Source organism: Microcebus murinus, chromosome 11, assembly GCF_040939455.1.
Source record: "Microcebus murinus isolate Inina chromosome 11, M.murinus_Inina_mat1.0, whole genome shotgun sequence".
Lineage (NCBI taxonomy): Eukaryota > Metazoa > Chordata > Mammalia > Primates > Cheirogaleidae > Microcebus > Microcebus murinus.
In genome coordinates this window covers 100,416,786-100,438,264 of record NC_134114.1, presented here as the reverse complement: position 1 = coordinate 100,438,264, position 21,479 = coordinate 100,416,786, and the positions used below count along the sequence as shown (strand labels likewise).

Here is a 21,479-nt window from a genome sequence, read left to right as displayed (position 1 = left end):
CTGGGAAAACTGGATAGCTACATGCAGAAGATTGAATCAGGATCCCTACTTCTCACCTCTCACAAAAATTCACTCAAGATGGATAACAGACTTAAACCTAAGGAATGAAACCTTAAGAATCCTAGAAGAAGATGTTGGGAAAACCCTTTCAGACATTGGCCTAGCCAAAGAATTCTTGAAGAAGACCCCCAAAGCAATCACTGCAGCAAAAAAAAAAGATAAACAAATGGGATCTGAACAAATTAAAAAGTTTCTCACAGCCAAGGAAATCATCAGTAGAGAAAATAGACAACCCATGGAGTGGGAAAAAATATTTGTTCTCTACACCTCTGATAAAGGTCTAATAACAAGAATCTATCTAGAACTAGAAAGAATTAACAAGAAAAAAGCAAATAATCCAATCAAGAAATGGGTGATGGAAATGAACAGAAACTTCTCCAAAGAAGACAGAATAATGGCCTGCAAACATATAAAAAAAAATGCTCAACATCTCTAATCATCAGAGAAATGCAAATCAAAACCACAATGAGATACCACCTAACCCCATTAAGAATGGCCTATATCAAGAAATCTCAAAACAACAAATGCTGGCGAGGATGCGGAGAGAGAGGAACACTCTTACACTGCTGGTGGGACTTCAAATTAGTGCAACCTCTGTGGAAAAGAATTTGGAGATATCTCAAACAGCTAGAAATAGAAATACCATTTGACCCAGCAATAGCATTGTTGGGCATCTACCCAAAGAGCATGAGACATTCTATTTTAAAGACATCTGCACCTGTATGTTTATGGCAGCACAATTCGCTATTGCACAGTCATGGAAACAACCCAAGTGCCCGTCAATTCATGAGTGGATAAATAAAATGTTGTATATTCTCACAATGGAATATTACTCAATTCTAAGAAATGACAGTGAGCTAGCACCATTATGCTATCCTGGTTTAAGCCCATTATCCAAAGTGAGACGACACAAGACATGGAAAATGGGCACCACATCTACTCGCCATCAAATTGGTACTGACTGATTAAAACTATGGTTCTCAAATGGTGTTAATGTTCACCAGGGATTTGTGGGGGGGACCAAGTCTTAGGGATGTGGCAAGCATTTTGGAGGGGAAGGGCATACCTCTAACCCTTCTTAGGGAGAGGCAAAGATATACAATGTAACCAAAATGTCAAAAACAAACAAACAAAAAAGAAAAATAACCCAACTTTTCATTGGGTGGTGGGCAGGCAGGAGGGGGGAAGAGGGGTGTCGGGCCCGCCTCGCCAGCAAGGAAGACGCGGCAAGTTCTTCTGACAGCGCTTTATTGGGGAATCTGAAGGTGACTAAAGCGGAAGACCCCGAGGAGCTCTCGGAGCGGGCTTATATAGGCACTAAGTACATTAGGCAGAATCTGATTGGCTCACGCTAGAGCCCTCATTAGCATACTTGATGAGAGACAGGAAAAAGCCCCTACACATGCGCGGTTCACCCTGTTTATCAGTCTTGTGGTATGGGTGTGACCAGGAAGTCGGCGCCATCTTGCAATGGCGTTGACACCGCGCCCCACATCTCCCCCTGTTTTATTAATTAATGAGAACTGAGCAACCAATCAGCACCACCCTTCGACAGTACGATCAAAGTCGCAGAGTCTCATCTACCCAACGGCCACCTTATCTCGTGCAATGAGGAAAACTCCGAGGTGTGCAAAGGCTGGCGCTAGGGTCAGAGACATGCCTTCTCTGGTGCAATGGGGTAATCCCACAGAGTGCAAAGGCCATGTCTAAGAAACAAGGAGGAACGAGAGCGAGTGCAACCCATACAGAGGCTACCGGTTAAGCATGGTCAACCACACCTGTGTTGACAGTCCCAGTTCCATAGCAGCAAAGGCTTGCGCCATTATAACATTGTCTCTCCGTCTCTGGGCTCGCATCCTAAGGAGACACCATAGGCCTCCGAAGGAAGTGACGACCAGCAAGATGGCCATGGTCCCAAGGCCAGCCCACTCTTTCAGGTGCTGAGTGGCTTGATGAATCCACGTTGCCAGTCCTGTAGCCATGCTCACGTCCACACGAGTAGAGTTTATATGGATGATGGCCAGTCTCAGGTCCCTAAGAGAGGCATCAAATTGCGCAGACCAGTTGCCACGCAAATAAGCAGACAGCTGTTGAGAAAGGTTAGCTGCATGGGTATGGTTCTGATATGGTACTGAAGTGATGCAGAGGCCTGACAGCTTCCATTCACATCCCAGCTGGGCCAGCTGCCAGAGTGAATTTACCTGCTCTTGTACCAGATCTACTCGTTGGTTTGAGTATCAAGGGCCGTAGCTACGCCGGCTGACAGGTTATTAAGCGCGTATGCGGTCTGCAGGGTTGTACTCAAAGCTACAGCCGACGCTGCGGCAGCCATAGCGGCGGCAGCGATAGCTGCAACAATTGCAGCTGTGATTCCGAAGTCCCTGCGAGTCCTGAACAATGTTAAGGAATTAGGAGCGTCTACAGGAACAGGAATATATCTGGGTAAACGAGCAACAACAGCAACAGGATGCGAAGTGGCATTCCAACACAACGTATAGTTACAAGTGGATGATGTACAATTAAGCAGTGAAGTAGCAGGTGTCTCAGATACAATCCAAATAAATGGGGGCCAAACACAAACCGGGGTAGGGGCAAAAGTCACGTTTCGCCCTCCCGCAACCACCCTCACAGAACCCTCAAAGGAGTCACTAAAATTCCATGCGAAACTAGCATTCCCTGCCATACCCCCAGCCACCATGGACAGGGGAGCCAAGTCTGTGCAGCTTCCGTTAACCCCACACAGCAACCAGAGGCTAAAGGGGTTAATCGGGGAGGCCATGACAGGGGACTGATAGGTGAAGTTAAGTCCTGCCTGAGTAGCATTATGAAAAGTGCTCATACGGGGGGAGAAGGTGAAATAATCTTTTACTGCCCAAGTGTAGTCTGTAGCTTGGCAACCCGTCCATGGGAACAGAGCATCCTCTTTTACTCCAGCACACCGAGGAGCCCACCTGGGTTGATCCCTATCCCGTGATCTGTTTCTGAACCCATCAGCCGAGGGCCACACCCCCGATAAGAAGGTTGCATTGGTAGAGTTACTGGAAACTCTAGGGGAGTCAAACCAAGCTGCTGTCTGATTATATAGGTCGATACAATCAGAACGCTCGGAGATATTCCTAATGACAGTAAAACACAAAGTCCCCTTCAAGGAGAAGGATCTATTTCCCTCCAGTTTACTACTCTGCGTGTCCAACGGCAGGTACGCAGTGCCCAGGGAAACATTAGTAGAAAAGAGGCGGGGGAAAATTGGTGAGTTATGTGTCACAGGCATCGGCAGGGGAAGTACTGACAGGATCCCCCAGCGTGGCTCCGCTGCCATCCTCGCGATCATCCATACTGTCGTCAGGAGGAGTATCCACTGGGTCCCCATGCTGCTCTGGAGGCTGCTGCACCGTTCTGGTCAGCCGCGTGGGCACCCAGATGGGATTGTCCTGGTCCTGTGGAAAAATACAAATAGCTCCCCTGGATCTCATTATCACTGGATCCGGGCCTTTCCATAGGTTAGACAACACATCTTTCCACTTCACTAATTCTTTCTGTGGCGGAGCAGGTGTGGCATGCCTGTCTGCTGCCGAACGTCCCTTGACATCTAAATTTAAAAAATTTAAAGTAAAGAGAGCAAAGGAGAGGCGTCCTTTGGGTGATAGCCCTAGCTGTAGGGCATCTCCCCCTTTTTGTTTTTGTAAGTACATTTTGAGCGTGCCGTGAGCACGCTCCACGATGCCTTGCGCTTGAGGGTTGTAGGGAAGACTGGTATGGTGCTCCACACCCAAGCGAGTGCAAAACTGCTGAAAAGATTTTGAGGTATAAGCCGGGCCATTATCTGTCTTAATAGCCCGGGGCTTGCCCCAGGCTGCCCAAGCTTCTAGGCAGTGAGTGATAACGTAACTTGCCTTTTCTCCAGCCAGAGGCGTGGCATGAAGGACGCCTGAGCACGTGTCTACAGACACGTGAACATAATGAAGCTTCCCAAAAGATGGGACATGAGTTACATCCATTTGCCACATATGTAGAGGACGCAAACCCCTGGGATTCACGCCCGTGGGAATAACAGTGCGAAAAGGGGCACAATTTGGGCATTGCAGCACAATCTCACGAGCATCTGCACGCGTGATGTTGAACTTAAGTCGTAAGGTTTCAGCTGGCACATGATAAAGTTTATGAAAGTCTATGGCGGCGGCGTGGCCATCAGACACCCAGAGGGCGCGAGTGGCGTGATCAGCCATAGCATTTCCCGCAGCCATAGGTCCAGGTAACAAGGAATGAGCTCTGATATGCTGAATGGAAAATGGGTTCCTTCTGTTCTGAATAGTATTCCTAATTTCTGTAAATACAGAAAAGACAGTACTCTTGGCAAGAATGTGAAAGGAGTTCTCTAACTGTTTAACTGCGTTGACCACATAAAAGGAGTCTGAGATGATGTTGATAGGTTCAGTGATGGTACTGAGAACCAGACCGACTATGGCACACTCTACTAGCTGAGGAGAAGAATAGTTAAACTGTTTGGTATACACCTTGTCCTGAATGACATAGCTCCCAATACCTGTCTTAGAGCCATCGGTATACACATCCAAGGCATCAACCAAAGGTTGCAGTGAAGTTACTCTTGGGAAAATAAGCTCGTTCCTCATTGCAAACTGCAGCAAGGCATGTCTGGGATAATGGTTGTCAATACTCCCTGGGAAGGTGCATCTCAATATGGCCCACGCATCAAGAGTGGCACATAAGGTGTTCACCTGATTGGCAGTATATGGACAAATCAGGCTATCAGGGTGACGCCCAAAATGGGATACAGCCAAACTAACACCCTTTAAAGCTATCTCGGCCACACAGGTAGGATAGTGGCCAATCACCTTTCCTGGAGAGGCTTGAGGATGCACCCATAAAAGGGGGCCATCCTGCCAAAGCACTGCCGTAGGGAGCGTGGGAGAAGGGAGTACACAGAGGGAGAAAGGATCGTGGTGCTGAATGCGCACCAGTTGTGCCTTCTGAATGGCTTCTTCTACCTTATGAAGAGCCTTAAGGGCCTCAGGAGTCAAAGTTCTAGGGGACGTAATGTGTGAGTCTCCCTCTAGAATCTGAAATAATGGCTTCAGTTCTGCTGTGGTAAGACATAGGAAAGGTCGAAGCCAATTAATATCTCCTAGTAGCTTTTGGAAATCATTTAATGTTTTTAAGGCATCTCTTCGGATGGACAGTCTTTGGGGTACGATTTTGTCAGGGAGAATGCTACTACCAAGAAACGCGCCCACTTCTCCCTCTTGCACCTTCTCAGGGGCGACCAGCAAGCCTTTTTCCCTTAAGTGAGCCTGAAGGGACGCATAAGCCTGGCGTAGTACGCCATCATCACAATGACACAAGAGAATATCATCCATATAGTGTATAATTTTTACCTTTGAAAACTTCTGCCTAACCGGCTGGATAGCCGAGGCCACATAAAGTTGGCACATAGTGGGACTATTAGCCATGCCCTGAGGTAAAACCTGCCATTGATATCTTGCATCAGGCTGCTCATGGTTTATGGAAGGAAGCGTGAATGCAAATCTGCTTTTATCTTGTGGGTGCAGGGGAATAGAGAAAAAATAGTCTTTGATGTCCAAGATAATTAGACTCCAATGTTTAGGCAAAGCAGAGAGAAGGGGCAGTCCTCTTTGAACAGGCCCCATAAGCTGCATCTGGGCATTAATTGCTCTAAGGTCATGCAACAGTCTCCATTTACCAGACTTTTTCTTAATCACAAAAATAGGGGTATTCCAGGGAGATTGAGAGGGCTCAAGATGCCCAAGAGTAAGTTGTTCTTGCACTAGGCTATGGGCAGCGAGTAACTTTTTAGAGGGTAAGGGCCACTGAGGTACCCACACTGGCTCCTCTGTTTTCCAGGGTATGGGCAGAGGATCCCCAGCGGCCCCTAAGAAAAACCCAGCCCTTGCCTAGAGGGTCGTGGCACAGGCTCTATAGGTTCAATTCTACCCTGCAAGTTCTTCCCAAGTCCTTTACCTGGGACACAGCCCATGCTCTTCATCAGCTTTTGACTTTGAACAGAGTAGTCATTGGTCAATTTGAAGTCCAATTGCCGTAGCAAATCTCTACCCCAAAGGTTCACAGGCAGAGGTAGGACATAAGGTTGAAAACTGCCCTCTCTACCCTCATTATCCTTCCATCTCAGTGTCTGGGCGCTGATCACTGGAGAGGATGCATATCCCAATCCCTGCAAAGTTTGAGCTGAGGGGGCCAATGGCCACGTTTTTGGCCACCAGTGTTCAGAAATTATACTAGTGTCAGCTCCTGTATCCAGGAGGCCCGTAAATGTCTTTCCCTGTATGGTTAAGTCCATAGTAGGGCATTCATCTAAATTCAATGACAAATACGCACAGTTTCCTCCGGAGGAACCAAAACCTTTTTCTCCTCTAGTTTCTTGTTTACTAGGGAATAAAGAATGGAGGCTAGGTAAAATTAGCAACTGTGCTATCCGGTCTCCTGGATATATGGGAACTATGCCTCTAGTTGAAGAGCAAAGAATCTTCACTTGTCCCTCAAAGTCTGAATCAATAACCCCTGGGTGAACTATCAGTCCCTGCAAAGTTGAGGAGGACCTTCCAAGGACAAGTCCTACAGTATGTTCAGGCAACGGCCCCTTGAAATCAGATGGGACGGGTTGGCACCCCATGAGAGGAGTTAATACTGTTGTGGTGGTGGCACAGAGGTCCAGTCCTGCGGAACCTTTAGTGGCTCTCCTCGGCTCCCCGGAGGTGCCAGCGACGGCACCGGAGTGCTCTGCATGACCCCATATATTTGAGGGCCCTGAGGTCGAGGGCCCCGGTTCCCGTTTTTTTGTTGGTCATGTTCTTTTGGCGAATGGTTGATTGGTCTTCCTTTAATATCCTTGGTGGATCTACACTCACTGGCCCAATGTCTTCCTTTTTGACAAGTAGGGCATATCCCCGGCACCTTAGGCTGAGGGCGCTCCTGCTTGGGAAATCTGCACTGCCTCTTAAGGTGACCGGGTTTTCCACAATTGTAGCAGGTCATATCCTTGCCCTTTTGAGCGGCTAGCACAGCAGCTGCTAACCCACTGTTGGTCAGGGGGCCTCCTATCTCCCTGCAGGCCTTCAACCACGCATTAAGGCCTTTGTTCTTCCAGGGAGCAATTGCATTACGGCATTCCGTAGTGCACTGCTCAAATTCTAGTTGCTCTATCAGGGGCATTGCCGTCTCCAGATCCCCAAATACCTTCCCTGCTGCCTCCACCAACCTTGCCACAAAATCTGAGAAGGGCTCAGTAGACCCTTGTATAACCTTTGTTAAATTTCCTCTCACCTCTCCCCTGTTTGGTAAGCTTTTCCATGCCTTTATTGCTATGCTGTTAATCTGAGCGTACACCTGTGGGGGAAAGTTGGTCTGATTAAGCAGCCACTGTCCCTGCCCTGTGAGCATGTCATAGTTCCAGGCAGCCTGCCCCTGCTGTGCGTTTGCTCTGGCTTGGTTCATACAACCTTCCTGAAAAATTGATTTCCAGTCTAGATACTGACCAGTAGTCAAGCAGGCCCTTGTTGTATTACTCCAGTCATCAGGGGTCATAGCTAAGTTACCAAGCCTCTCCACTTGGGCTATGGTGAAAGACGCTGTAACCCCCCAGGACCGCACCGACTCAGCAAGGTCTTTCAATTGTTTGTGCTGGAGAGGCTCATGATACTGTTGCTGATTGTTGTTCTCGAAAACAGGGAATGAGAGAAACATTTTCCTCATATCGCGGGGCCTGATAAACGAGCTCCCGCTGACTTGTTTGGGTCTGGCTCCTCCCTGCTCTCTCAGAGGAGGGGCGGTAGGGGCAGTGAAAGCAGCGTCACTGTAGGGCGGCGGCCGATATCGCCCCGCCTCATACTTTGCTGCTTCCTCTTCCAAAGTAGCTTCCTCCTCTGAATCTAGCTCCTCCCCCGCCTCCTCCCCTGAACTTGAGGAAGTAAGAGAAGAGGAAGAAGTGGAACCATCCTCAGAAATATCTAATTTCTTAAATTCTGACAGAAAAAGGCTATCTCCTCTGTCTTCTGTGTATTCTGTCCTGTCCTTTCCTTTATCATTTTTATTTTTGGTCCCTTTACGTTTCTTTCTCTCCCTTTTCTTTTTTCCAGGCCTTCTCCCTTTGTCTGACTCCGAGGTACTGTCTTGATGGTCAGAGAGCACCTTTTGCCCTGCCTGTACCTGGGCTGCACAACTCTTATCATTCAGGCACGACCGGATCATAGTCCACACAGGGAGCGTGCCCTGCCGTAACGTGCCTTGCTCCTCTCCCCGCAGCAGATCTTTCTCCAACTTATCCCAAGACGGGACATTCAATGACCCGGAATGGAGAAACCATGGAGCGACCCTGTCCACCTCCTTCATAAAATTCCACAGCAGACACTCCGATAGGGCCAGGTCCCGCGCCTGCAGCACACCCTGCAAAGCTTGTACAAAGGGGCGGCTTTGGGAGCTCCCCATTTCTCCTTTATCTACAGGAGCGAAGAGCACAATGCACTTATTCAAAACGAAAGCAGGGAGCTCATGGACTCTCAATAACAGCCTACCTTGGTCAGCAAAGGTCCGAATTCGGTTCCGTCCCACGTGTCAGTTCGGAACTCACCTCTATCGAGGTCGTCTCCGCTGGTGCCTCAAAGTTGTTTCGGTTCCCGGGTTTCGGCACCACTTGTCGCGCCCGCCTCTCCAGCAAGGAAGACGCGGCAACCGGAGTTCTTCTGACAGCGCTTTATTGGGGAATCTCAAGGTGACTAAAGCGGAAGACCCCGAGGAGCTCTCGGAGCGGGCTTATATAGGCACTAAGTACATTAGGCAGAATCTGATTGGCTCACGCTAGAGCCCTCATTAGCATACTTGCTGAGAGACAGGAAAAAGCCCCTACACATGCGCAGTTCACCCTGTTTATCAGTCTTGTGGTATGGGTGTGACCAGGAAGTCGGCGCCATCTTGCAATGGCATTGACACCGCGCCCCACACAGAGCCACGCTGGCAGGTTCGGAGGCGTCGAGCAGGCTCCACTGCGTGACAAGGGCAAGTCTAAGAGGCTTCTGGCCTCAGCACGGGCAGGATACTCTAAGGCTGCACGAGTGGCTCGGTTAGGGTGCTAATAGGAACGGAATGGGAAGGTAGGCAAGCAGCAGGCACTGAGAACCGATAACAAACCCCTTTGTTGCCCTAAGGACACCGTCTTGTCACTCAGCCTGTAATAGCCACAATCATGGGCTACGTCCTGAGGAGCTGTGCCCTCAGCAATTAAGCACAAATGAGAAATTAAGTGGACAGTTCTCCAGACTGCTTGCAGTCCCTCTTAGAGATATCACTAGGGAAAAGGATGCTAGATTCCTCTTACTTGCAGGGCCACAGGTGCAGGAGGTAGCAGGGAAATAAAGGTAGCTTGGACACATGCGGTACAATGTGTCGAAGACTCCGTTTCCCCATAAACATCTTGGCATCAAGACCCATCAGAGCTATACATAGATATTTTGTTGGCTATTTATGCTGTACCTGCACAGACACACTTTCTCTTAGGTGGGGAGAGGAGAGGTGACGGGTCTCTCTAGGCCCAGGCCTGCTGCAGGACGTCTCTCCAGGACGAGGCAGTCCCGGCCGGGGGCTCTGCAGGGCCAGCGCAGCACAGCCTCGCATGCCCCCGTCCCGACATTCGAAGGGAGCCGTGTCTTCTGAGTCCTGCTCCTGGGAGAAGAGACTGCCCGGGGCTAATCTGAAAATGAAGCCAGAGTGGCTCGGTCATGAGACTGCTGTCTAGAGACATAGTCCAGCTTTTTTTCCTGCTGAAACACAGGACCTTATAATTTAGCTTTCCAGTGAGTATTTATTCTCCTGGTTGGATTATTAGCCCACACATTTGGATATTTAATTCCTATAATTTCCAATCTATTACTAGACTTAATGGGTTTGACTCTTAAATTCAAAATATTTCAGCACTGACAAAGTTGTTTTATGCCACATCTGTATGGGTATAGTGGCATAAACAGGCAAGTGATTATGTGGCGTGCTCATCAGGGGGATAGGCTCGGCACTCAGTTGGCTGAAATGATGTAGAACGGTTACTTCTGACATCAGGGATTCTGAGTAGTCTTGTCCTGGCTGAAGTCCAGTGACCTGTGACCAGGTACACAGAAAAATATCCGTCCTTTATCTGAAAGTGCTGCACAGAAAGATCTAGCAAAGTAGTAGAAGCCTGGGATGAAACCCTAAGGAGGCTCTAACTGAGCAAACATCAGCAAACTTAGTGGTGTCCAGAATGAACATTCGGCAGGAGCACGCTGAATGGTGGATCAAACACGACCATGGTGTCAGCTGGACCTTTGCCCCACCCCCATTGTTTTCTATGCCCCCCCAACACCTGAGAAGCCCTGAGGGTGTGTGGAAACACAGGTGCTTCAGATTCAGACAGTGTTTTGTTTAATCTTAACTCTACCGCATGCCAGCTGGGTGAACTAAGGACAAGTTACTTAATCACTTATGGCCTCAGATTCCATGTCTGTTTAATGAAGAAAATAATAGCAATATTCTGAGGGCTGTTGTGTGGCTTAAACTTACAAGGAAAATGCAAGTGAAATGCATAGTGTGGTGCTGAGTAGACAGTGGATGATGACATCGGAGACAGATGGATTTGTTACTGGGATGACGTTTAGACAGAACAGCCATAGCCACCCAAATTCCAAATCTAGACCACTGCACCTGCATACATTGTGCTTCTGGTTGCATCCACAGTGCGTTGCTTAACTGTGTTGCTTGAAGCTTAAAGATATTGAAGTGATGGATACTACACAGAAAAACCCTCGATTTTACTAACATCATCCTCTTATATTTTCAGTCAGGGAATATTGCATTGCCTGAAAAAATGAGAAAAGGCTACTGCAAAATTATATAATAGATTTAAATGCACCTGTATTGATTATTCAATATAGTGTCTATATGTGTAATTGAGGTGAGATCTCTGTATTCCCTTGTTTCATCAGTATAGTTTCATGCGTATAACAGAGAATGCCATTTCATCCCGTGCAGTTGCCTCATGACTCTGTAAGATTTGGAATGTTCAAACTAGGCCTTTACATTTATTCTTCGATAAAACTCTCTTATTTCATTTAAGTGAAAGATCAAACCCTGATTTCTTTTGTTCCTTAGCAAAATAATTAACAATTATTATTTGATAATAGATTTCCCAAATGACTATCTTTACTGTGTGTGAACATATTTACTGTTTGGAAAAATAAAACCTGCAAAAGAGCTAAGTCATGCAATGTAGAAAATTAAGCTATTAAAGTGAGCATTTGTGAAGGCCAGTGACATTAGAGCAGAGATCAATTCTGAATTGTTGTCCCTGTCAAGATGAGCCTTTTAATATCTAAAAATGTCATAAATTCCTTTCTAATGAATTTGACATTATTAAGATTATATGTTAGAGTTGTCATCATATCTGTCCCAATATTAAGCAATGTTATTTTTGAGGCCCCCAAAATATCTTCACTAACAGAGGTTGTCACCACGTAAGGAACACATCACCAAGGCAAATGTTATGTGGCTTTCTGATATTCAGCTCAAAATAAGGGCAACAATTCTGACAATCATTTTCAAATCAATTTTGATGCAGATTATTTTCTCATTAGGTGGAAACAGAAAATCAAAGTGCAGAATGGTATGCACAATATACTACATTTTGTGTACAAAGGGTAAAAAACAAAGTATGTGCTTTAGACACTCTGGCAAGACATGCACACCACACACATACCCCCCCATACATGGTGGTCATGTTCCCGGGCAGATTTGGGTGGATAGGGAGTGGAGCTGGTAGCTATAAACATCTTAAGATTTTGTTTGATTTTGGAACCATGCAAATATATTACCTACTTACAAAATGAAATTTTAAAAACATGCCTTCATGGGATCTTCTTGCATAAATATTACTTTTCTCTTATATTTCTTGAGCCTGATTATGCTTTTCTAGAAACTAAACACCATTGATTCAGTTCAAAGAAAGACTGATATGTGAAATTAAATGAGATATTTCCCTATGTGTTTTTTATAGTTATAAGATTGGTTTTATAGTAATAGTTTCCCCAATGATTGTTGTATCTTTGAGATATCTACCAACCCATATAAAAGGCAGTTTCTCAACTGTTCTTAGGTCAGCTTAATCCTCAAACTGAAGAGACTGAGGAAGAATGCTTCTCCTGGATTGTAATTATTGAGTAAAGAAATTGCTCATTTTAATCACTTTTGAAGGCTAGGTTTTAAAGCATAATAATACAAACATCATACCTATAATCCTCTAACTTTTCCAGCCTGTGCAGCAAGCATGTTTTAGTACATATAACCAGTAAGAAATATATTAAATATGACTAAAAAGAAACAACAAAACTTTTAAGTGTTTTTGAAAAAGAATACTGTTATACCTGTGTTTTATTATAAATAAACAGGTTCCGTCATATTTTATTTTCTTGCCAGCAAATGAAGGACATTGTTTCATAAAGCTTCTAAAATGTACATGAATATTTAATTAAATCATATTTCCTTGAGAAAATAAAGTTCATTCGCATTTATAGCAGACACTTGTGAGGAGCTCATAATTTTCATAAGACCAGGGTAGCCAGTACCGATTGCTTGTGGAACAAAACTCCTCGATTTTTAAAACTTTTTTTTAAAAAATAAACATACAATCATAGGTGTTCATTTACTTTAAAAATTCTAAAGATGAAGAAAATTATTGTCTATATATTTAAGTCCTTGTATAAATTACAAAACTCAAGTTTATGTTACAGAGTCCCTTCCTTATAGGAAGCAATAAAGCACTTTTGTGGTACCTTTCACCAGTAAGTATTTGTATCACATTGAATTTGACAAACAAATAAAAGTCGATATTGCATTGTTAAGCCCCCAAGAGAACACTCTTCTCAGCTATCTCTTGTGATGAATGAGCTTCAAAAGTCATTTGATTGCCACGATTTAACTCAATCTCAAAACTAAAGACGTAAAAAGGTAATACACATATTAACTTCAGTAGAAATCTGAAACATCAGTGAATTGCAGACTCTTCTTGCTTAAGGTCAACAAACATCCCTTGGAAGACAACCAAGAGTAGTTTAAGACCAGGACAAAAAATAAAATTATAACAATAATAACAATAATAAAAATAATAAAATTAAAATAACAACGACCAACAATGAGGTAAACTCCCCTTAAAAAAGGCAATGTGTGTTGCCTGGACTGTCAGGAGAGAGTTCGATTGTACCTGACACCCAAATGTTTTTCTAACCAGAGTTCAGCCAATTGCATGGTTGAGGCAAAAGTACTTGCCTTGGATCCTAAGCACATCTTATGCTGCTTAGGGTCCAAGTTAGGATCACAATGAACTGGGTGGAAAATATGCACCACTCCCACTTCTTGACTTCTGAAGGGCCTTAAGCCAGATAGAATGACTTTATTGTAGAGATCTACATCTTCCAGTCCCCAGCCTTGTATTGAGGTATCAAATCCACCTGCACTCAGAAGATCGCTTTTGTAAATACAGGTGATTCCATATCCATAGTCTCTCCAAAATCCAGTCTTCTTTGAGAACACAAAGTCACCATCATTGGGAGGATCTCCCCCATTGGTTACCTTTGGGTCATACTGGCTAAAGATGATAGGGTAGTATACCTGTTGTCCCTGAATTGTATTGTCTCTGCATCGTTGGAGAAAGTCTCCTCTGAAGGTCAAGTCAACATCACAAAATAGCAGCAAAGTGTCATTGTCAAGCTGAGAAGATGCCATTTCAAGACCAAGACCTCTGGAAAACTCTCCTTCCATAGGAATCAGGGTCATTTCTGCTTTGGGGTACTTGTCCTGGTATCCTTTTACCAGGTCGATATGCTTGGTGGAATCTTGGCCAGAATCCCTACTGAAAAGGATGATGATCAATTTTACATTCTGCTTTGGAATAAGACACGTATTTTCAAAGTTCTCCATGAATCTCAAGAAAATGTCATACCTTCCAACAAGAGGGACAAGAATGTGTATTTTCTTTTCATGGAGCTGTTCCATTTCTTTGGCATCTTGAAAAGAAGATAAGATCTTTAAAGAATTTGAGATGAAGGAGAATGACTGAGTGTCACTGTTAATACTCTCCACAACACTGTTGACATCTAGCTCCTCGGTTTCTCTGAAGAAAGGCTTGCTAAACAACTGTTGAAGATAGGCATGACGTCTCACTGGCACAGTCAGTTTCCTTCCCTTGTGTCTTTTGTATAAGAGGAGTAAATCCAGAATGTATTCCACCCCATGCATGGGATTTATCCTGCGGTAGCCGTACTGAATTTCCTTGAAGTCAATGAGCCGCCCTCTGCTCTTGGCATTCTCATTGATCATCTCCATCACCTGTAGGACGGTATCATCCAGCGCTGTTCTTAAAATGCTGTTGATGCTCTGCCGAGGAGGCTGGTTCTCAGCTGCTGAGTAGAGGAGCTTCCCTGTCAGGAACTCCCATTCGACCACTTCATTTCTCTCCCGAGGCTGGAAGTGGTTGAAGGAAGGTAACATTCCCAGCTGCTGGTCTTCTTTGCTCACTTCAGTGTTACTGAGCTTACTCATCAAAGCACTCTCCCTGTGGAGCTGGATGGTGCGGTGGCGAAGTTCAGAAATTTTGCGGCTGAGCAAGTAATTATGCAGCCTGTACTGGTAGGCAGGCCTTTTGTTGGGATGAAGTGTTATGGCTGCATGGATTTTGCTGTTGTGAAGGTCTTGGATATAACCCTTCCGATTATGTTCATAATTTTCATGGAACAGTTGTTGCATCTGAAAAGTAAAAGGATATCAAGATGTTAGATTAATGTAAAAAGAAAACCAGCAATAAGCTAAAAGATTTAAATTAAAATATCTAATTATCTAATATCTAAATTAAAATATCTAAATATCAAACAAACGTGGCTTGAAAAATTTATATTTCAAAGAAATTAAAATAGCTTTATTATGTTTTTAGTTGAAGATACAATTGTATGTATTTATTGTATACCACATTTTGAAGTATATTTATTTACATTGTGTAATGACTAAATCTAGCTAATTGGCATATTCATCACCTCACATAGTTATTTTTCTCGTGAGAACACTTAATATCTGTTCTGTTAGCATTTTAACTGTAATTATCATGTTGTGTAATAGATCTCATTCTTTCTACCTAACTGAAAGGTTGTATCATTTGACCAATGATAAATCTCCCCAATTCATTCCCCCATCCCATCCCCCCAATTCCCCAGCCCTTGGTAACTGTCATTCTACTTTCTAGTTTTATGAGATCAATTTTTTTAGTTTCCACATATGAATGAGATCATAAACGTCAAGTTCACAGGCTCAAATACTGCAAACTAACCTCCACCCTTGTATTTTGAAATAAAGAATCTATCTCTCTATTATTCTGAAACAAATGCAAAATATCAAAGAAAATAAGAACAGAACATTCCCATGACACCATAACAGATCAGTGGGAGGGAAAGAGGTAGAATAGGCACAGCATGGATTTTCCACACGAGGGGATTTGCCCTAATGATTAAAACCTGTTGTTTGGAAAGGCAACAGCAGGCTATTTATCAGAGGAGTACTAAATTTCATTTCATATCCTGACATGCCATTTTTGTTGGTAAGTTGAGGTGGAACAGAAGCTATACTGATCTATACTCCTGATATAAAGTATCATGTCTAAAATTAGACGTGCCTGACATCCTCATGAATCAGAAAGGCTTTCTGTTAGTCTAGAACAAACTCACTAGCTCAAGTAGAGACAAAATTGAGAAAAATTCACACTTCTGAGAACAAAATTCAAACTGCCAGCTGACTCTCCCTCCTCTACCATTCAAACGAGAAAAACCTCCATCACATCCATTTAAGATAAGTAACAACGAAGAAGAAGAAAAAGCAAAAGAGGGAGGAGGAGGATGGCAGCCAGCAGAAGGAGCATGAGATGTCTGTGAATATGGATGCAGAGAAAGAAATATTGTAAACTTAAGAACACACATCAGAAGCAGATAAAAATTATACACAAATACACAAATCAAAAAATATTAAAGAAAACATAGTCTCTTCAAAAAAAAAGAAAAGAAAAGAAACCTCAAGGAATAGATATATGAGCTTAAATGAAATAAAAAAGTAAGATGGCAGAGCTAAGGAAAAAAGGGGAGAAAAAAATAAAAACATTGAGAATCATATTGCAAGAATCATAGCAAGAGATAAAGAGATTTATGACACAGGAAGAAGACACTTGAGAAAATTTAGCAAAGTAATAGATATATAATATAGAAGTTAAAGTTTGCAGAAAAGGTGCTCTCTTAAGTAACTAATGCTAGGTCAGTTAGGTGCTCATATGGTGGAAAAAAGTAAAAACAGACCCTTACACCCCACATGGATGGACTGTTGATATAAATATAAAAATTGATTTTAAAAAAAGGGTGGGGCTGGGTGCAATGGCACGTGTAGTCCTAGCTTCTCTTAGGAGGCTGTGGCAGGAAGATCATTTAGCCCAGGAGTTCAAGTTCAGCCTGGGCAAAATAGTGAGACTCTTATCTCTAAAATAAAAATAAAATAATAAAATAATATTTAAAAAGGTAAAAAGAAAGTTCCTAAAACTTAACACATGAAAATACCTGCATGACTTTTGTGTAGCTGAAGATTTGTAAACAGGACACAAGGTACCAAACATAAAAGCAGATTAATAAATTGCATTACATTAAAATTAACAGATTTGTTCCTCAAGGACACCATTAAAGGAATAAAAAAGGTAAACTATAGAGTAGGAGAAGAAATTTTTAATGCATCTTAAGAAAAATGATTAATACCCAGAATATATAATGAATTTGTACAAATCAGGAAGAAGTATTTGTCCCACCTGAAATATGGGGGAAAAGAAAAACCAAAAAAAGTGAATGGGTACTTCACAAAAGAGAATATAGTAACACTTAATAAATATATCAAAACATTCTCTACTCTTAGTTCATCATCAGGGTAATGCAACTTAAAATCACAATGTGATAACATTATGGATCCACAATAATGGCTAAAACTAAACAAATTGGTAGTATCATGCATTGTGAGGATTTGGAACTCTAAAACACTGCTGGTGTGAATGTAACTTTGTTCAACTACTAGGAAAAACTGATAAACTAAAATGAACATACATATTTCCTGTGACTCAGTAATTCTACTCTTAGATATGTGCCCAATAGAAATGCAGACATATACCTAAAAATATATGTAAGAATTTCCATGGTCGCATTATGCATACTCCAAAACTGAAAGCAACCCAAATGTACATCAACAGTAGAATAGAAAAACAAAGGTAGTATATTCATGTAATATAAAACAACATATCAACTAAACAAAATATTAATAAAGCTACTCACAACTGGATGAATCTCATGAACAAGTGAAAGGAGCCATATAAAAAAGAATAAATTCGGTTGATTCCATTTATATGAAATTCAGGTAAAGCTAACCTATGCTATTAGCTGTTAGAACTGTGATCAAGAATCAAGAGGAAGGAAGCTTCTGGAGTGCTGGTAAAATTCTTTTATTAATCCACCCAGTGGTTACATGTGCGCATTTGATTTGTGAACATTCATCAAACTGCTACTTGAGTTGTGTGTGTCTGTTATACTCCAATTAATAAAAGGGCATTATTTTGAAAGTATGTTTATACATGCATATAGAATTATGTATTTGCCAGCATGTACATTAATGTGTGTAGATATGTTAGGTGCATAGATAGAAAGAAATAAGATATCAGAGAGGTTTTCCTAGAGAAGGTGATCTAAGAAGAGAATATGTAGTCTAATATTAATAATGATAATATGGCAGATTCTTTACCTCCCGTATTTCACCTGGACCTTTTCTATACTCAGAAAAATTTTTGTAAACAACATAAATTGACTTTGAAGAGTTTATAACTGTAGATATTTCAAAAAGGATTTGGGACTTCACTCAAAATGTAGTAGTTTGGTTGCATTCAGTACTTTATTCTGAAAACACATGCCAATTTTTATTTAAAACTTTGATCAGGGGGGCGGAGCAAGATGGCGGACGAATAACACCACCAGACAGAGGGTCTCTGCAGAAAAGACAGATTCTAGCAGAAACTAGAGGAAAGAAGCAAGAAGACGAGCATACAGCGGACAAGGGACGGAAGGAGGGGTACCTGAGACCCCGGGAGACTCCACGGGAGGAGGCTGCGGAGGAGAACTGGAGGCTGAGACCACCGGAGCAGCCCGGAGACCAGCGGCAAGGGTAGGTGGAATTGCTGTTTCCCCTCCCCTGCATTCGGGACTGCTGGTGGGCTCCCCAGCGGGTGGAGAGACCTGTGGATAACAGCCCAGAGACTGCCGCCGCCTGCCAGCGGTGAGCCTGTAGCGGACGTGGCACCAGATTCCCAACTTCCTCCGGGCACCTCCGTGTGCACAGACCCGAGCCGCGCGGCAGGCGCCATATTGCCTCCTCCTCCCGTCCGCCGACCCTACCCGCGGCTGCCCAGAGAGACAATACAGCCACCAGCCGGAGGCACCTCCAGGGAACGGGACCTTCCCGTTTGGGACCCCGCCTGCCCTCCCAGGTGCTGCTGGCACCGTGTTCCCAGGAAAACGGTGCCGACTCAGAGGCTGAGAGACATAGACCCAGCTTGGGCTCCCTGTGGGTGAATTAGGACTGGAAATCCTCTCCCTGGTGGGAATACAGTTTGAACTCTGGGACCCAGAGGTTGGACCTGCAGACCAGATCCCCTGCACCGAGGGCTAGCATCGCCCGGGGCACAGAAGGGTTATACTTGAACAGCCTACTGAGGTCTGTGTGCCTCCAGGGGCGGATCGGCGTCCTAGAGGGCAACCCTCCTCCCAGGACGAGGCCGTGCGCCCAACCCAGGTGGCGTTCCTGTGCAGGGAACCTCCCTGCGGCATCACAGTCCGGAGAGGCCTGGTGGCTTGTGGTCTGGCCTGATGGCAGAGGCCCAGGAGTAGCTGCGGAGTTGGGGAGGGTGGAAAGAAGTGAGGCCTGCTGCAGACTGCGGGTCTCAGACAGCCCCACCCCCACACCCAGAGTTTCAGGCTGAGTGGAACCCTTCCAGCCCCGCCCTGACAGCTTTCCCTAGAAGCAGAGAACAGAACTTTGACCCCTGCTAACAGCCTGAGGGCAGGCTTACCCAACCCAGCTCCGCCCAGAACGAGAGCTGATAACAGGACTCAAAATCAACACAATAGCCTGTTCCTCCAAGCAAACGCCACCTACTGACAGGGACGGCATCTTGCACGGCCTTTCCACGGCACCCACTGACTCAATATACAGGGAGTGGTCCAATTTCACCCACAGGCACCACCTAAAGCCTCAGAAACTAAACAAGGTGTGTGAATACCCAAACAATAACCTAAGGAAAGAAACAACAACTGATGGACATGAGAAGAAATCAGCGAAAGAACTCAGGAAATATGAAGAACCAAACGGAAAACACACCCCCAAAGAGGAGCACCAGCCCCCTAGAAACGGACACCGACCAAAATCAGGCAACCAATATGACAGAAGAGGAATTTCGTATGTGGAACATAAGAACACTCACCCAGCTGCAACAACAAGTCAATAACCAACACCAAGAAACCACAAGAAGTCTCCAGGATATGAGAAAAGAAATAGACACATTGAAGAAAAGTGTAACCAAACTCCTGGAAATGAAGAATCAATTCAAGGAACTACAAAATACAGTGGAAAGTCTCAAGAACAGGGTAGATGAAACAGAAGAAAGAATCTCAGAGCTTGAAGATAACACCCTCCAATTAAATAAATCAGTCACAGAAATAGAGCAGAGAAACAAGAGAAAAGAGCAAAGCCTACAAGAGCTGTGGGATTATGTGAAGAAACCTAATGTGAGGGTCATAGGGTTACAAGAAGGGGAAGAAGACAACACTCAAGGGTTGGACAAGCTGTTTGAAGATATAACAGAGGAAAATTTCCCAGGCCTTGCTCAAAATCTTGATATACAAGTTCAAGAAGCTCAGAGGACCCCTGGGAGATTCAACGCAAACAGGAAGACGTCACGACATGCAGTCATTGGACTAACCAAAGTATCAACTAAAGAGGCCCTTCTAAGAGCTGTAACACAAAAGAAGCAAGTAACATACAAGGGAAAGCCAATTTGAATAACACCAGACTTCTCTAATGAGACTTTACAAGCAAGGAGAGACTGGGGCCCCATTCTCACTCTTTTGAAACAAAACAATGCACAGCCTAGAATATTATTCCCTGCAAAACTAAGCTTCGTATATGAAGGAGAAGTAAAAACATTCTCAGACAAGCAAAGGCTCAGAGAATTCACCAAGACAAGACCAGCCCTACAAGAAGTGCTTAAAACAGCGTTATGCCCGGAACATCATAATAATAACCCACGAATATAAAAACAACCAAAACCCAAAGATATTAAAGGACAGATATTACAATGGCTCAAGACAGAAATCATAGCAACAACATCCAACCCAACAGAATGATCAGTAATCTACCTTACCTATCAGTTCTCTCAATAAATGTGAATGGCTTAAACTCTCCACTCAAGAGACATACGCTGGCTGAATGGATAAGAAAATACAGGCCAAGTATATGCTGTCTTCAGGAAACACATCTAACCTGCAAGGATGCATGTAGACTAAAAATCAAAGGGTGGAGATCAATATTCCAAGCAAATAGAAGCCAAAAGAAGGCTGGTGTGGCAGTTCTAATTTCAGATGATATAGTTTTTAAACCAACAAATGTAGTGAAAGACAAAGAGGGTCATTATATAATGGTGAAGGGCACAGTCCAACAAGAAGAGATAACAATTTTAAATATATATGCACCCAACTTAGGTGCAACCAGATTCATAAAGCAAACCTTACTGGAGCTAAGCAAATGGATTAATAGCAACTCCATAATCGCCAGAGATTTCAACACCCCACTGACGGCACGAGACAGATCCTCCAAAGAGAAAATTAATAAAGAAATAATGGACTTAAACAAAACTCTAGAACAATTGGGTCAGATTGACATCTACAGAACATTCTACCCAAAATCCACTGAATATACGTTCTTCTCATCAGCTCACGGGACATTCTCTAAGATTGACCATATCCTAGGACACAAAGAAAATCTCAAGAAATTTAAAAAAATAGAAATCATACCATGTACCTTCTCAGATCACAGTGGAATAAAACTAGAAATCAACCCTAACAGAAACTCACATTTCTACACAAAAACGTGGAAATTAAACAACCTCCTACTAAATGATTACTTCGTAAATGAAGAAATCAAGACAGAAATAAAAAAGTTCTATGAAGAAAACGACAATGGAGAGACAAGTTATCAACTCCTCTGGGACAAAGCTAAAGCAGTTCTGAGAGGAAAGTTTA

At 43.7% G+C, this 21,479-nt stretch overlaps 1 protein-coding gene across 1 annotated transcript in view; it reads right to left on the bottom strand.

Annotated features, from left to right (window-relative positions):
* Positions 1-10,472: 10,472 nt before the first annotated feature.
* The window catches only part of CHSY3 (chondroitin sulfate synthase 3), a 339,922-nt gene continuing 328,915 nt past the window's right edge, over positions 10,473-21,479 (bottom strand). Inside the window, exon 3 of the mRNA XM_020290114.2 lies at positions 10,473-14,871. Coding sequence (XP_020145703.2) covers positions 13,309-14,871 — 1,563 coding nt within the window. The 3' untranslated portion in view covers positions 10,473-13,308. The remainder of the gene's footprint in view (positions 14,872-21,479) is intronic.